Below are 16,675 nucleotides of genomic sequence, written 5' to 3' on the forward strand. Positions count from 1 at the left end.
TAAATTATTATTAAAATATTATACTATATTTATCTGATTCTTCTATTTAAGAGAGAATGGGGGAGATTTTCCCGCCCTTTTCCCTCACAGTCGCCTGTTGGAGGCATAGCGCTTATTCGAACAGAGGGGGGAGGGGCGCGCGCGGGCGCCTCTTTTTCCCGCCTTTTCTCCTCCCTCCTCACCAAGGCGTAACACGTCCTCCCGAAACTACCGCCGGAGTGCGCACGCGCGGGCTCGGGTCTCGCTGGGTTACGCAGGTTGCCCGGTTACGAAGGAATGACCTCATCGACCCTCCCCCTCCTCCTTTTCCCCCTTTTCCGAACCATGGCAACCGAGCTGGGCGGCGAGGTAAACAGAAGGCGGCAAGCCCCGCCCCCGAACGGCCAAGCTCCGCCCGGCAAACTGGCAGCGCGAGGCGGCGGCTCCTCCGTCTGGTCCCGCGCACGCAGGCGCGGGGGCGCGCGAGCTCCGCTTTGGACGGGTCGGGAGAGGAGGAGCTGGCTTGGCTGGTGAGTCCGCGCGACACGCGTGTAGCCCGGGCGGCACGTGGGAACGCGGGCTCGCGTGTTAAGGAGCAGGACGCGTGTCGGCTAGGGAAATGCGTTGCCTGTTAGTGAAGGAAGCGGGGGGGAGTAGGGGGCGAAGAGAAGTGCCCCAACCTTTTAACAGCAGCTGGAGTTATATACCTACCCTATACCCAGAGAGGGTGCTATTAAGATATTGAACAAAGGGAAACTGGTCAGTAAGGAAATTATCCTTTTCTGACCTTCCTTGAGCCTCATTTTTCAGAAAATGAAACTTTCCATACTCTGTTCAGTGAAATACTTCCTGCTTGCTCCATCTATCAGCTTCTCCTCAATGGATTTGTCTAATCTCCTTTAAAAGCCACCCAATTGGTAAATTATGGAATGAAATTAAAAGAGATTTGGAGATATGGTCAAACCTAAAACTGTCATTAATGGGCCAGATTTCTGTGATTAAGATGAATGTGCTGCCAAAGATGCTTTTTTTGTTTCAAGCCCTCCCAATTATAGATAATGTGAAATGTTTTAAAGAATGGCAGAAAGCACTATCCAGATTTATCTGGCAGGGGAAGAAACCCAGAATTAAATATAAATTACTGACGGATTCTAAAAAAGAGGGGGATTTTCCCTGCCAGATTTAAAAATTTATTTTGAAGCTGCTGCACTTTGCTGGATTAAAGAATGGATGCAATTAGAAGACACAGATCTATTAGATTTGGAGGGATTCGACAATGTGTTTGGTTGGCAATCATATTTATGGTATGACAAGGTAAAGGCCCATAATGCAGGTAATCAGGCCTTTCTTTTATACAGTATGCCTTGATTCTCATCCTCAAAATTGTTCAGTAAAGTCAGATACTGTGTCATCACAACAGTGTTATCTTATAACATCTTATAGCATTACTTTACTATACTTTCTTTTTACATTGTAGGCATTGCCTTTGGAAGTATTAACAAAAATTAATTGCCTTGCATTGGGACTAGACACAATGGTCACTAGCTCAGTCCAGTGAAAGGACATCACTATGGTAATGTATAGTTTCACAGATTCCAGTGCTAACGAGGCACCATTCGTTGCTTCAGGGGCCGCAGGAAAAGCTATTTCTTTTCCAGACCCCTTTGGCTTTCTCTTTACGCATTCTGGGTGGTGCTTCATTATTCTCCCACAGCGACAGTAGCCTGCATTCAATTGTTCTATTTCATTAAAATAACGTATATAACATCAGTGCTTTTTTTTCTTTAAAAAAAAAATGTTTAGGGGTACTTTCATTTTGACTCTAGAAAAATCACCACTTTATAGTTCAAATTGGGGGGGGGGAATATGATAAATGGAAAAAGATTCACAAAATGTTTAGGAGTACAGTGGATGCTCGGGTTGCGAACGTGATCCGTGTGGGATGCATGCTTGCAACCTGCAGCGTTTGCAACCCACAGAGGCGTGTCTGCGCACGTGCGGGTTGCGATTCGGCGCTTCTGCGTATGCGCAACCGCTGAAACCCGGAAGTAACCTGTTCCGGTACTTCCGGGTTTTGGCAGGTGCGTAACGGGTGGCGCTGTGGGTTAAACCACAGAGCCTAGGGCTTGCCGATCATAAGGTCGGCGGTTCGAATCCCCGCGACAGGGTGAGGTCCCGTTGCTCAGTCCCTGCTCCTGCCAACCTAGCAGTTCGAAAGCACATCACAGTGCAAGTAGATAAATAGGTACCACTCCGGCAGGAAGGTAAACGGCGTTTCCGTGCGCTGCTCTGGTTCGCCAGAAGCAGCTTAATCATGCTGGCCACATGATCTGGCAGCTGTACGCCGGCTCCCTCGGCCAGCAAAGCGAGATGAGCGCCATAACCCCAGAGTCGTCCATGACTGGACCTAATGGTCAGGGGTCCCTTTACCTTTTTTAACCCAAAAAAACGCAACCTGAAGCAGCTGTAACCCGAGGGATGACTGTATGCATACTCCCCCCCCCCCCAAAAAAGCACTGTACAGTATAACACCTTTCATTTTGCAAAGAAAGAAAGAAACATTTTGGCTGCATTCTAGCCCACTGTTGTCAGGCTGGACTTCTTGTTTCCCAGGGATCCAACATTACATTTAACGGGGGATTTATGGCCCTCAAGATGTTATGGGACTCCCAGCTCCAATGAGCCCCAGCCATCGTGGCCAATGGTAAAAGGTGATGGGAATCAGAGTCCAGCAACCCCTGAAGGCCTTACTTGATGCTATGGGTTGCTGTTCTCCTTCCATCCCTTTCCCCTATGGGGCTGCCTTTGAAGACTAACTTCAGCAGCTTCCAGTTAGGAGTAATAATAATATAATAATAATAATTTATTATTTATAACCCGCCCATCTGGCTGAGTCTCCCCAGCCACTCTGGGCGGCTCCCAATCACATATTAAAAAGAATACAGCATTATATATTAAAAACCTCCCTAAACAGGGCTGCCTTCAGATGTCTTTTAAAAATAGGATAACTGCTTATTTCCTTGACATCTGAAGGGAGGGTGTTCCACAGGGTGGGTGCCACTACCGAGAAGGCCCTCTGTCTGGTTCCCTGTAGCCTCAGTTCTCTCAATGAGGGAACCGCCAGAAGGCCCTCGGCGCTGGATCTCAGTGTCCGGGCTGAACGATGGGGGTGGAGACGCTCCTTCAGGTATACAGGAGAGCAACAGGTTCCTGGCCACTGCTGTAGAACCATAAATAACTTTGGATCTGAGTTTCCTAAAGGGCTGTCACTTCCCACCTGAACTCTTCCAAATATTGAGGCTGCCCTCCAAACCGCCCCCCGCCCCTGCAACCAGAGGTAAGTCAGATGGGGCACTGAAGATGGGGGCTTCTCGTCTTTGGAATTCCCTCCATGGGGAGTCATTTTGTTTTTTTCAATTTGTTTGGTTTCAGGTAGAGATCACGCCCCCAGCTTTAAAACTCCAATTTATCCAGCTTGTTGCTTTAATTGTTCTTTGATTTCATTGTTTGTTTGCTTAACTAATAATAATAATAATAATAATAATAAATTTATTATTTATACCCCGCCCATCTGGCTGGGCTTCCCCAGCCACTCTGGGTGGCTTCCAACAGAACACTAAAATACAATAGTCTATTAAACATTAAAAGCTTCCCTGAACAGGGCTGCCTTCAGATGTCTTCTAAAAGTCTGGTAGTTGTTCTTCTCTTTGACATCTGGTGGGAGGGCGTTCCACAGGGCGGGTGCCACCACCGAGAAGGCCCTCTGCCTGGTTCCCTGTAACCTCACTTCTCACAGTGAGGGAACCGCCAGAAGGCCCTCGGCGCTGGACCTCAGTGTCCGGGCAGAACGATGGGGGTGGAGACGCTCCTTCAGGTATACTGGACCGAGGCCAAGCTGTTGTTGAAGCCTCATTGCCCCAAACAGCAGGTGAACAAGTTTTGGCAGAGCATTGAGACTCTTGATCTCAGGCTTGTGGGTTCGAGCCTCTTGTTGAGCAGAAGATTCCTGCATTGCAGGGGGTTGAACTGGAAGACTCTCAGGATCCCTTCCAACTCAGCGATTCTAGGATTTAAATCAATAGTCATTACCATAAAGGTGTGGTGTGGGGAACGTATCTCACAACATCCTTCCCCTCCCTTCCCCGCCCCTGGGAACCTTTTATGGTGGATGTGAGCCTTCTGAGAACCCTCCCCTGACAGCGGGCAGCTTAGTTTCTGGAGCCCAACAGAAACCCAGTATGGTTTTGTTTCCGTAGCCCAGAAAGACTCAATGCTACCTTCAGCTGGTTCCTCCAACCTGCAGACTCTTCCTGCACACACACACACCATTGTAAGAAGAGGCATTTGTCTCAGTATATTAATGATGTGAACAAAGGCCATTGCAGAAGGCTGCAGGTTCCTGTTGCAAGAAATATTAAGAGACTTGCTGTATTTTTTGCTCTATAGGACACACCTGACCATAAAACACACCTAGTTTGAGAGAGGGAGAACAAGAGAAAAAAATATTCTCTCCCTCTCTGCGCAGCGCCCCTTCAGCGAACCAGCAGGAGAAACGGAGCCCCTTCCGTTTCTCCTCCCGCTTCGCTGAAGGGGCGCTGCGCAGAGAGGGAAAGCTACGCAGCGCCTCTCCAGCGAAGCGAAGCCAGGAGAGCAAGAGGGATCGGTGCGCACCCATCCCTCTTGCTCTCCTAGCTTCGCGTTTCTTTCGCTGAAGCCCATGGAGCCTGCATTCGCTCCATAAGACGCACACACATTTCCCCTTACTTTTTAGGAGGGGGAAAGCGCATCTTATAGAGCGAAAAATACGGTATTTCCCCTTGTTCTGAATGCACAATTTATTATGTGTTTTGCTGGCTGTAGTGATCTAATTCTAGAACTTAAAGACTCTTCAGTTTGAGATGGTTCTTGTTTCCCAGCCTCCCGCTGACTCTCCTTCTCCGCTTTTCCTGGCAGGGTGGTGGAGGCAAAGGCAAAGGAAAGGGGAAAGGAAAGGGGAAAGGGAAAGGGAAGAAAGGGAAGAAGGGCGCCGTCGAGGTGGACATCATGAGCCCGGCGGCCATGCTGAACCTCTACTACATCGCCCACAACGCCGCTGCCTGCTTGGAGTTCCGCGGCTTCCCGTGGCCAGGCTCTCCGAAAAAGAAAGGGAAGAAGAGGAAATAGGGACGCAGCAGTGGGAGAAGGCCGCCCCAGTGTTCGCGGTGAGACCCGGAGCCCCGTCACGGGGGAAGGAGACTTTTGCGGGGGCCACGCGAACCCGAGCACAATTCACTCAGGTTTCTTTCTTTGCCATAATCACTGTTGCAGGTGGACTAAAGCAGCTCTGGCTTCCAAGAACCAGAAGGAAGTAAACGCTGCTTTGAGATGTCTACCGCAGCACCGCAGTCTGTTCTTCATTGTTGCAGAAAGTAACTCGCAGAACCTTCCGTGCCGCCTCCTGATCGTGTCTGATGGGGTGGGCTTTGCGCTAGGGGCCGCCCCCATCTCCAGGGCCCCTGCTTTCCCTTGTGAAAGCTGCACCGCAAGCGTGAAATTTGGTTGTGCAAATCAAGCCGCAGCTGCGATGCAGGGGCCTTTCAGGACCTGGGGCGTTTACAGGCTCAGTACTCCACACACTAGGCAAGTTTGGCCTGAGCGTAAAGGCAGGCTGAGAATTTGCCTGGGGAAGGGGTGGGTGGGACCATCCTTTAAGCAGTGCCGAAGTCCAGCGCCTCTGCATCAAGCATGGCCAGCTTCCAGAGTGTGCCCCATAATCCTTTTGTGACAGCCCAGGGGATTCTGGGGCAGAGTGTCATTTCCATGCAGGATCCCGGTTAGCTGCGAGGGTATACATCTAGCATCTTTTATGATTCTAAGAATCCCGGACTTGCGTGCTGCACCGGATAGTGCAACATTTTGTGTGATTTGCTTGGTAAAGGGAAGCTGTTAAGACGCCTAGGACCTGCGTGACGGAGTAGTCGAGGAATAGATCTGCTGGAAAGCAAATTTATACATAAGATCAGGAAGAAACGGGCAAGGATTTCTGTAGAGTGGGCTGTGAAGTAGAGTGTACGCTGGCTCAGGTGGCATCCTGACAGGCTCAGCTGCAGTTTGAGTTTATATAAAGGTAAAGGGACCCCTGACCATTAGGTCCAGTCGTGGCCGACTCGGGGGTTGCGGCGCTCATCTCGCTTTATTGGCTGAGGGAGCCAGCATATAGCTTCTGGGTCATGTGGCCAGCAGAACTAAGCCGCTTCTGGCAAACCAGAGCAGCGCACAGAAACGCCGTTTACCTTCCCGCCGGAGCGGTACCTATTTATCTACTTGCACTTTGAAGTGCTTTCGAACTGCTAGGTTGGCAGGAGCAGCGACCGAGCAACAGGAGCTCACCATGTCGCGGGGATTCGAACCGCCGACCTTCTGATCGGCAAGCCCTAAGCTCTGTGGTTTAACCCACAGTGCCGCCCGCATCCCTCTCATATATATATATCTATAGATATATATATATAATTATTTGCCAGCTGGGTTGGTATTGCTGCCTAAACAGGTCCAGACCTGAAACCTTATCCGCAGCAAAGAAGGATTTGCCACCTGCCTGAGTTTCGGCGTCCTGGTGGGAATGTGCCATGTAGGCAGACGAGGTGAGGGGGAAGGAACAGTGCCAATCTGGAAATCTAACGATGCCTGCAGGCGTGTCTCAGTACTTCCAGAGCCTCACACAGCCCGCCAAAGCAGAGGCGTTGCCTTCCCTTACACCAGTATGGCTTTGTAGACCTGGCTGATGGGGCCCCAGGGCAGCAGCTATCCTTACAGCTGTGCTGTACTGATAAAACTTGGCTCAGGAAGACTAGGAAGCTGGGGGTTGATAGAGAGGGAAGGCGTGGGCTAGCCTTCTGTCCTCCTCCCTTTCTGCAAGGATGTACCATATTTTTCGCTCTGTAAGAGCACCAGACCACAAGACGTACCTAGTTTTTGGAGGAGGAAAACAAGAAAAAACATATTCTGAATCTCAGAAGCCAGAACAGCAAGAGGGATCGCTGCGCAGTGAAAGCAGCAATCCCTCTTGCTGTTCTGGCTTCTGGGGTAGCTGCGCAGCCTGCATTCGCTCCATAAGACGCACACACATTTCCCCTTACTTTTTAGGAGGGAAAAAGTGAGTCTTATAGAGCAAAAAATACGGTACACTGTTGGTTTGGAAGTGGGTTGGCAGGTGTGTATTCACCATTTTATCCACCCTTTCGACCACACCTGACTCTCCATAGTGGCTGTGCTGTGTAGCTTCCGGGAAGTTCAGGTTGCCTGCTGATGCTGGTCAGCTACTCTTGAACTAACGTACTGCGGACAGCTAAATATGTGTGTGGGTGTGCACATTCAAATGGTGCTATTTGATATTCCAGTCCAAAACGTTTCCTTTGTGAAGGAGACATACAGTTGAAGGCTGTGCAGCCAGAAACCTGCAGACGAACCCATTTCTTTTGTTAAATCGTTACCAAGGAATAAGCAAAATATAATGTACAAATGTTTTCCAGTCCAGGCACAGGTAGGAAGAGGACAGCATGTTCATTGCGACATCCTTGTGAGCACACCCAGACTGGGCTTCCCACAATCCAGTGTGCAGTGACATGCCCTCGTCCCATTAAACTCTGTGGAGTCTGTGCTGGCTTCTGGCCACTATGTTTTGCCTTCTTCCCTTTAACATCCCAGCTCTGTCCCATGTTTACATGTAAAGACACAACCCAAGTTTCTATGCTAGTGTACTTTGAATTCATCCACAAGAAGTTTTGAATTTTTTTTAACGTCTCCTTTTTGTTTGTGATTCAGGATTACGCAGCAAGTTTTTAGTCTTTTGCACTTTTAGCCTTTTAAGCATGTTTACTGCAACCCTCCATTTTCTGCTGCGTATCCCAGGTTGCTACCTATGATACGTCAACAGCTTGAGCGAGGACAGAGGAAATACAGTATTTTTTGCTCTATACGACTCACTTTTTCCCTCCCAAAAAGTAAGGGGAAATGTGTGTGCGTCTTATGGAGCGAATGCAGGCTGCGCAGCTATCCCAGAAGCCAGAACAGCAAGAGGGATTGCTGCTTTCACTGCGCAACGATCTCTCTTGCTGTTCTGGCTTCTGAGATTCAGAGTATTTTTTTTCTTGTTTTCCTCCTCCAAAAACTAGGTGCGTCTTGTGGTCTGGTGCTTCTTATAGAGCGAAAAATACGGTACCTGGAAATGCAAAGTTCCAGTAGGAAAATGCCTGGGTTTGGTTTTTGCTGTTTCTCGAAAGAAACACGGGCAAGCAAAGGGAAGGTTAACAAAAGCAACCACTGTGCCAAGACACTTGATGAGTTGAGAAGATGGGGAGAGCCATTGGATCAGGACCAAAGAGAACCTGATTCTGGAAGGTCAAGCACAGGTCTGGAGGGGAATGTCTTCCACTGTCAGTTATATGACAGATTAATGGAAACAGCCGCTGGCTTGTCAGACCAACAGCTACTTTAAATGCACCAAGCGTACCTAAAGTTCTTTCCTTTTTTCCATAGATTTCGACTTCAGAAGTGTTAGGTTGTGGGCACGCCATACATTTAAAGGGCATGTCTTCCTCCATACAAGCCTGGGAGCTGCAGTCTAGTCTTCACAAAACTATAATTCCCAACCACCTTGGCGAACTACAGTTCCCAGGACTCTTTGGGGGGGGTGTCATGTGCTTCAAATGCGTGATGTGTGCACAGTCTGAGGCTAAATGCTTCCTATCACTGTGCTCAGCTCTGGCTCCCGGTGAAGTACAGGGTCAGATTTAAGGTGCTGGTTTTTCATGGCCTAGGACCCTCGTACCTATGGGACTGCCTCTCCCGGTGTGCCCCACGGAGGACCTTAAGGTCCATAAATATCAACACCCTAGAGGTCCCGGGCCCTAAGGAAGTCAGATTAGTCTCAACCAGAGCCAGGGCCTTTTCAGCACTGGCCCCGACTTGGTGGAACGCTCTGTCTCATGAGACCAGGGCCCTGCGGGATCTGATTTCTTTCCACAGGGCCTGTAAGACAGAGTTGTTCCGCCTGGCCTTTGGCTTGGAATCAACTTGATCCCCTCCCCCTCTTTCCTTTTTCCTTTCTCCTTCTGGGATGGAACTCCTATTTGGGGACTTCCCTGGCTTTTTTCTGGCCCATGTAGGACCAGTCTGGATAATTAGCCTTGGTGAAGACTTGACGTTTCCATCCCCAAAAAGTTTTTGATTTGAGTTTCTGCTGAAATGAGGCTGCATTTTAATGTTGTATTTTAATCTTGTTTTTTAAGTTGAATCTTAATCAATTGTTTTTATACCTGGTGTTAGCCGCCCTGAGCCAGGTCTTGGCTGGGGAGGACTGGGTATAAATAAAATTTATTATTATTATTCCCTCCATCCAGTGCAGGCTGCCTTCTCAGGTCACCCATTCAAAGCTGAAAGAGAGGCAGGATCTGGCCAAAGAGCGGCTTGCCCTTCCCCTTCCCCTTCCATCAAAGTATCAGCCCTTGTCCACAACTAATTCCCCTGCTGCGAGGAATTAGCCTGTTTGATTTTGGGATTAAGGGAAAGCAGGTGGCTCTGGTGCCAATACTGTACATTTGTTTATTTTCCTTTTGTTTATAGGCTTCCTCCACACGGCTACTCCTCCAAATCCTATAAGGATTTCCCCCTAATGTCCTCCTGGTGTTTACATGGCTTTTTATTTGTTGTTTAGTCGTTTAGTCGTGTCCGACTCTTCGTGACCCCCTGGACCAGAGCATGCCAGGCACTCCTGTCTTCCACTGCCTCCCACAGTTTGGTCAAAGTCATGTTTGTAGCTTCGAGAACACTGTCCAACCATCTCGTCCTCTGTTGTCCCCTTCTCCTTGTGCCCTCCATCTTTCCCAACATCAGGGTCTTTTCCAAGGAGTCTTCTCTTCTCATGAGGTGGCCAAAGTATTGGAGCCTCAGCTTCAGGATCTGTCCTTCCAGTGAGCACTCGGGGCTGATTTCCTTCAGAATGGATAGGTTTGCTCTTCTTGCAGTCCAGGGGACTCTCAAGAGTCTCCTCCAGCACCAGAATTCAAAAGCATCCATTCTTCGGCAATCAGCCTTCTTTATGGTCCAGCTCTCACTTCCATACATCACTACTGGGAAAACCATGGCTTTAACTATACGGACCTTTGTTGGCAAGGTTATGTCTCTGCTTTTTATAAAGGATCACATTGTCACGGGCTGCAATTTGCAAGCCATTTCTTCTGGAGTTGTTGCAAAGCAGTGAGAGTGGTTTGGTTTGGGGTTCCTCTTGGAGTGTGCAGTGAGACTGTTCTTAACCGCTTTCAGAGCTATGAACTTTTTTGGAAGGTGGGGGTGGTAAATACCCCAACGGGAAAGTTGATGGGATTGTTATTTGTTGTTAACTTGTTCAGTTTCCAAATCTAAGATAGTTTCTTACTTGTGGGCCTATTTGAAGGCAATGAAACAACCCAAAGTGTCCCTTCTACCTTGACATTATTCTCCTGCTTAGTTCATCCAGTGGGAACATCCTCTTGATAGTTTTCCAAACAACCTGCCTGTTAGTTTTGAGCAGGGGTCAGCAAACATTTTCAGCCGGGGGCTGGTCCACTGTCCCTCAGACCTTGTGGGTGGCCGTACTATATATTTATGGGGGGGGGGGATGAACAAATTCCTATGTCCCACAAATAACCCAGAGATGCATTTTAAATAAAAGCACACATTCTACTCATGTAATAACACGCTGATTCCCGGACCGTCCGCAGGCTGGATTTAGGCGGTGATTGGGCCGGATCCGGCCCAGGCCTTAGTTTGCCTACCCAAGGTTTTGCGCAATGTTTCCCTTACATTGGCACTTCGCAAACGACAAAATTAGGCTTGCCGCTGTTTTTCTTGGCTCTGCTCCTGTGTCTTCAGCAGCAGCCTAACACTGGCAAATTTAGCAAGTAGCGTGGCCAGGTCAGGAGCTCGCTTTGTGAGAAACGTTTCCCTGACTAAATCTCTGCCCACCATAGTGGCTGTTGTAGGAGCAGAGAGTTGGTGGGTATGGTTAGCAAGCCTAATTGTTGCAAGCTCCCAGGGGTGTCAGTAAAAAAGCCATTTTGGTATATAAGCAGTACATGCACTGATAATAAAATAGCAAGATAGCAACGTCATGGGAGTCTCTCCAACTTCCTGCTGGAAGCTGGATCCTCAATTCCTGGTGACGTCAGTGTATCCTCTGAGGGAAATTTGTCCGTTGAGTGTCTGCAAACCTGCTTGAGGCTATCCAAGTCCCTCTGCCTTGTATCTCCATGACCTTTAACGTTGCTAGAATCTATTGTGTGATAGAAAGGATTTACCAGGATTCACTGGAATTGTATTCCTACCAACACAGCAGGCTGCGAGGCTAGCGAAGTGAGCAGCTGTTCATCACCCTGCAAGACTACTGTTCCAGCATACCTGCTTTATTAAACAAACCTGCGTGAGTCTGCCTGCACATGTGATGCTAGTAGAGCACGTAGTCACTGTGGTTCGTAGGAATTTAATTTTAAAATTAGGTATTGTAGCCTTATTGGAGTTCACCGATTGGGTCTGTGTTGCTCCGGGACAGGAGGAAGGAAGTCAAATGACACCGAGGTTGATTCAAAGAGTTTATTCTGCTCTCCGGATAGCAGAAGGCACTTGTGTGATCAAGTCCACAGCAAGTCCAAAGAAATGACAAGTTTCATGCAGTATATATATCCTCCAGGCACCCTCTCCCTCCTTCCAACCACGTCAGCCTATGTACGCAGGTTGACATCACATATGCTCTGGTATTCTTTACCATAAAAGGGTTTCCTTCCTGTACTTCTGACCATAAAAGGATCTTCCTCTTCCTACTCTTATCTGGGAGGAAGAGGTCATCATCTCCGGGAACACGCTTTTGGCGGTTTTCCCGGACATCGGCCTGTGCGTCTTTTGTGGTCAGCACATAAGATAAGGTACTGACGTATCTTCTCTGTTCCCCTAGAAGAACAGCCAGGGTCATCCCTTGCCGTGACTGATAAAGGAGAGAACTTGTTCATGCAACTGTGTCCTTGTTATGCTTTTGCTCAACAGCTCAAGTTTTACGCATTTTAGAGTACTCTCTTGAAGAAAGAAGAAAAGGAGGGGTTTGAGTCAGTTTTAAACTTACTGCACAGAAACCCATTCCTTTAGTATGAGCCCCACACGAAATTAAATTCCTACAACTTGAGGGAATTTAGCAGAGACTGAATCTCGTGTCTGAAGCAAGGAAGCACCATCTCCTGGGTCCGTTGCCTGCTTCTCCCTTTCTCTGCTGTATGGCACACCTGAAGTTGAGCGTTGAAGGAACTTAAGTGACCCAAGAAGAAACACTCCACTTTACCTGGATCCCTTTTTCCCTAAGGGCATATCTAAGCTAGCCTAATTTCAGAGGCTGGGATTGCTGTTTTGGTCTACACTGATCCCCTTGGTGGACTGAGACTCAAATGGGCAAGCAGCAACAACACAGAATGACCAGTGTGCATTGGTTTAAATAGCAGGAAAGCAGTTGCATAATACACAGGATGTTGCAGGTCAGCTGCTTTCCGCCCCTTGTTCCTCAAAATGAACCTCCAGGCTGTGTTTTCCCGCCCCCTCCCTCTGGTTTCTCACATCACACCCCCATCGATTATTCATCCAGCTTTCCCTTATGTCTTGATGGCGCCAGAGTGCCACCACCCCTTTGTATTGGGTAAATATTGTGTATTTAGCCACCAACCCCTCGATTCTCATTTGCTTCTAAAGTAGGGTGTTGCAGTCTGTGTCTCCACCTGGGACCAAATCACACAATCATAGGCTCAAGCAGCTCTGAATCTTTCCCTTTCTGCCTGCTCACCTCTATGCTTGGGACAAGAGTGATGGCATAAACGTAGCTGTCTACGTCCTTTTGTCCACCGTTGTTGCCAAGGCACCAGGAATAAAAGCACCAACTTGGGTGCACAGAACCCGTTGATGATGCAGGCAAGCTATTGTAAACTGCCCTGTGGTCCACACCACACCAGCTCTAGTGCTTTGAAGCGCAGGGTGCGAAGGGAGCAAGCAGGCAGTGGCAAGAAGCTGAAGCCACAGTATTCTGTCTTGGCAAAAGGCAGGGAGCAGAGAGACTGTTTTCTTCACAGGAGACTCGGGAGCTGCGAATCCCCTTGCTAAGCACTTCTGCAGAACGTTAATCTTCCCTTTGTTCTGCTATCAGCTGTTCAGGAGGCTGGCTTGCGCAAGGATTAGGATTTCTTATCAAGTGTATTTGTGTGTGCAGTGGGAGTGTAAAAATTCAGCTTACTGTACAATCAGCACAGGGAAATCTGTTCAAAACAACCCCCTCAAATATCACATGCAGCTTTCCCAAGAGCCTTTTGTAAGTGGCACCTCACCCTCCCCTTCCAAACCAGGTCTTTCCAAAGGGAAAGGATGGGTAGAGGATGCCCTGTGGAGCACATTCAGGCAAAGTCTTCCCTGCTAACTGCAATCCTAGCCCTTTACCTGGGAGTAAACCCAATAGGGTGGCGCTGTGGGTTAAACCACAGAGCCTAGGACTTGCCGATCAGAAGGTCGGCGGTTCAAATCCCCGTGACCGGGTGCGCTCCCGTTGCTCGGTCCCTGCTCCTGCCCGCCTAGCAGTTCGAAAGCATGTCAAAGTGCAAGTAGATAAATAGGTACCACTCCGGCGGGAAGGCAAACGGCGTTTCCGTGCGCTGCTCTGGTTCGCCAGAAGCAGCTTAGTCATGCTGGCCACATGACCCGGAAGCTGTACGCCGGCTCCCTTGGCCAGTAAAGCAAGATGAGCGCCGCAACCCCCGAGTCGGCCACGACTGGACCTAATGGTCAGGGGTCCCTTTACCTTTAACCAAATAGGACTTACTTCTGACACGGTTAGGATTGTATACTGTAGTAACACTTCCTGGAATGCCTTCACGCCTTCCTCCCCGAGCTTCAGAAAGGGCAGCATCACACCCACCATGGCAAGTGCATTTGGTATCTACAGACTAAGCCCTATTGAACCCAGAAAGAACCACCCTGCTGTAGAGATTGGATTTCCAAGTCCCCTTTCAGCCATGAGCCCCACTGGGCAACTTTAGACCAATCCCTGCCTCAGACTGACCTACACCACAAGGTTGTTGTGAGGGTAATGGGGGGAGAACCGTGAATTGAGCTCCATAGAGGAAAGGTAGCCTATAAATGTATTAAGTAGTGAAATAAATAAAAAAATATGCCTAGGCAGAACTCCCACCTGACTCTTAAGATATACTGGGCAAGGCAAATGCCCAGTTTGAAACATAGCTGTCAACGTTTCCCTTTTTTAAGTGAAATTCCCTTATTCCGAATAGGATTCCTCGCAAGAAAAGGGAAAAGTTGACAGCTACTGACAGGATGCAAGTCTGAAAGTCTGACAGGATGCAAGGACCACCGGATGATGTACCGTATCACTCTTCTAAGAAGGGAATGCATTGATGGAATGATACCGTGTATAAGCTAGATGTGTACAGGAAGTAATACATCAGTGGTGGGATGTAGTGGTGGCACTAGAAGCAACCCTCTTCTGCTGCACACATATAACATGTATGCAACACACAGTCCATGCGCCAGTGCATTGTTGTGGCCAACAAACCTGGCATCAACTATCCACCCACCACTACAACAACCAGAATCTTTAGCATGGGCCAGACTCTGCATTTAACTAAATCAGTATCTGCTTTAAGAAACTGCAGAAACCAAAATAAAAAAAATCCTTCCAGTAGCACCTTTAAGACCAACTAAGTTAGTTCTTGGTATGAGCTTTCGTGTGCAAGCACACTGTATCTGAAGAAGTGTGCTTGCACACGAAAGCTCATACCAAGAACTAACTTAGTTGGTCTTAAAGGTGCTACTGGAAGGATTTTTTTTATTTTGATTATGGCAGACCAACACGGCTACCTATCTGCAGAAACCAAATTCTTGATGCTTTATTAAGTCTGTTGAGAACCTGAGTTTTTATTAATGAATGAGGGAAATGTGTTTTTTCCAAAACTGGAACACTGGGCTATTTGTACGTGCAAAACTGCCTCCAGGGTGTTTTTCATACATCCACCAACATGTCACACACTAGGAAATAACACCTTTCTCTCTGCATGCACCCATTCCTGGAGGCAGCTCCAAACTTCGCTCTCAAATATTTGGATTGTGTGACAGGGAAGTCCCAGCAAGAACTCCCGGGCCCTTGCATTCTGTCAAAGGCATGGCCTGGTGGTTATTACAAGATAGCTTCCCTGCCTAATGGGAGGTTTTTCAGAACTCCTGCAAACAAGGATGTGCCAGCCTGTGAATGTTAACAGTCTTTCACAGCTGGATGATGCAAAAAGCCACACACACCTTTTAATGCAAGATTTATTTATTTATAAGCATTGATGAACCATTTAATATTTCAAAAATCTCTAAGCACTATACAGTATAAGACTTGCAACATAGTCATAATCAAACTGCTAGAGTGCCAGCCTAAGCCTGAGGACAGTCAAGTTTCAAATTCCATCTCACTTGTCTATCCTACCTTGTAGGATTGTTAGAATGAAAGGAGTGAAGAAACAGCAAAATCCATGTATGCCATCCTCAGTTTGTTGAAGGAAAGATAGGGTAAAAAAATGTGATCAATATGAAAGTGAGATGAAGTCTCGTATGACCTGGAACTGGCAACCATGTTATGTATTGATTTTCTGCTACCTTCAGTTGAAATAATTTTGTAATGCTGAAAATACACAGGGATGTTCCTGTGAACTGAAAAGACTCAGTGGCCCAATTTGCATAAAACGGCATGTGCTGCTTTATATAAATAGATGCAAATTCAGGTCTCCAAGCAATTTCAGGTGTATGCGTGTTCCACAGCACTTTGCAGCACACCCTACAGTCCATTATTATTATATATTTATTCCACTGTCTTGTTCCGTGACAGGGACTCAAGGTGGCTTAAAGATAAAATAGCTGAAAACAATGGGGGGGGGGGTTGTCATTAAAAACAATTAAACATTAATAGAATTTAAGCTATATATATATATATATATATATATATATATATATATATATAAAATTCAAAACATACATAGAATTACCATAAAAACAGCACAGCACCACGCCTCTCGTTAAAAGCAGTTGGCTGCCCAAAGCTGGCATTATATATTTATTTATACCGTACATAAAAATGTAAAAAAATAAGTTCTAAAAAGGCTGGTGGCACAGAGGCGAAGGCAAGTGACCTGGCCTTCCCATTCTCTTAATCACCCCCACCTTATTAGCCATCTTTTGCCCAGTATTGCTTGAATTGTAGATTGTAAGCCCTTCGGGGCAGAGGCCTGCAATTCTTCCCGAGCCTGCTTTGCGAAGCCACGAGGGTGCCGCTTTAACTGGCCAATGCTTGACGTCCCATGCCCCTGCTTATCACCGGGCTCTTTACTACTACCACCACCCTCCCTCCTCATGTCAAGGGGCGCCTCCTCCTCCTCCTCAACATGGCGACGGGCGCCCATTGCAGAAAGAGCACTCGAAGACCTTCCCAACATGGCGAGCCTCCCCCGCCCTCCTCAACATGGCGCCGCCTTCTCTTCCGAGCGGCTAGCGCCCTTCCCATCATGGCGGCCGCACAGCCCGCTCGGTTCGGGGACGCTTTTGCCAGCCGACCTTCCCAAAATGGCGCCCGTTTGCCTTCTCTCTCTCTCCCTCCCCCCAAACTACGCGC

The 16,675-nt window shown here is 48.0% G+C and overlaps 1 protein-coding gene and 1 long non-coding RNA gene across 2 annotated transcripts; one reads left to right on the forward strand and one right to left on the reverse strand.

Moving 5' to 3' along the window:
• Window positions 1-350: 350 nt before the first annotated feature.
• SMKR1 (small lysine rich protein 1) lies at window positions 351-5,348 on the forward strand. The gene is made up of 3 exons (XM_081023362.1): window positions 351-509; window positions 1,457-1,552; window positions 4,933-5,348. Exons 2-3 carry the CDS (start codon window positions 1,550-1,552, stop codon window positions 5,140-5,142), a joined length of 213 nt encoding a protein of 70 aa, XP_080879488.1. The 5' UTR covers window positions 351-509; window positions 1,457-1,549; the 3' UTR covers window positions 5,143-5,348.
• Window positions 5,349-15,322: 9,974 nt separating this feature from the next.
• LOC308486499 lies at window positions 15,323-16,525 on the reverse strand. The gene is made up of 2 exons (XR_013991099.1): window positions 16,394-16,525; window positions 15,323-16,313 (listed from the first exon to the last, which is right to left on the reverse strand). It is a non-coding gene; the product is annotated as an uncharacterized lncRNA (long non-coding RNA).
• Between the last annotated feature and the right edge of the window lie 150 nt (window positions 16,526-16,675).

This window comes from Podarcis pityusensis (assembly GCF_964106645.2).
Source record: "Podarcis pityusensis genome assembly, chromosome: 10".
Taxonomy (NCBI): Eukaryota; Metazoa; Chordata; class Lepidosauria; order Squamata; family Lacertidae; genus Podarcis; species Podarcis pityusensis.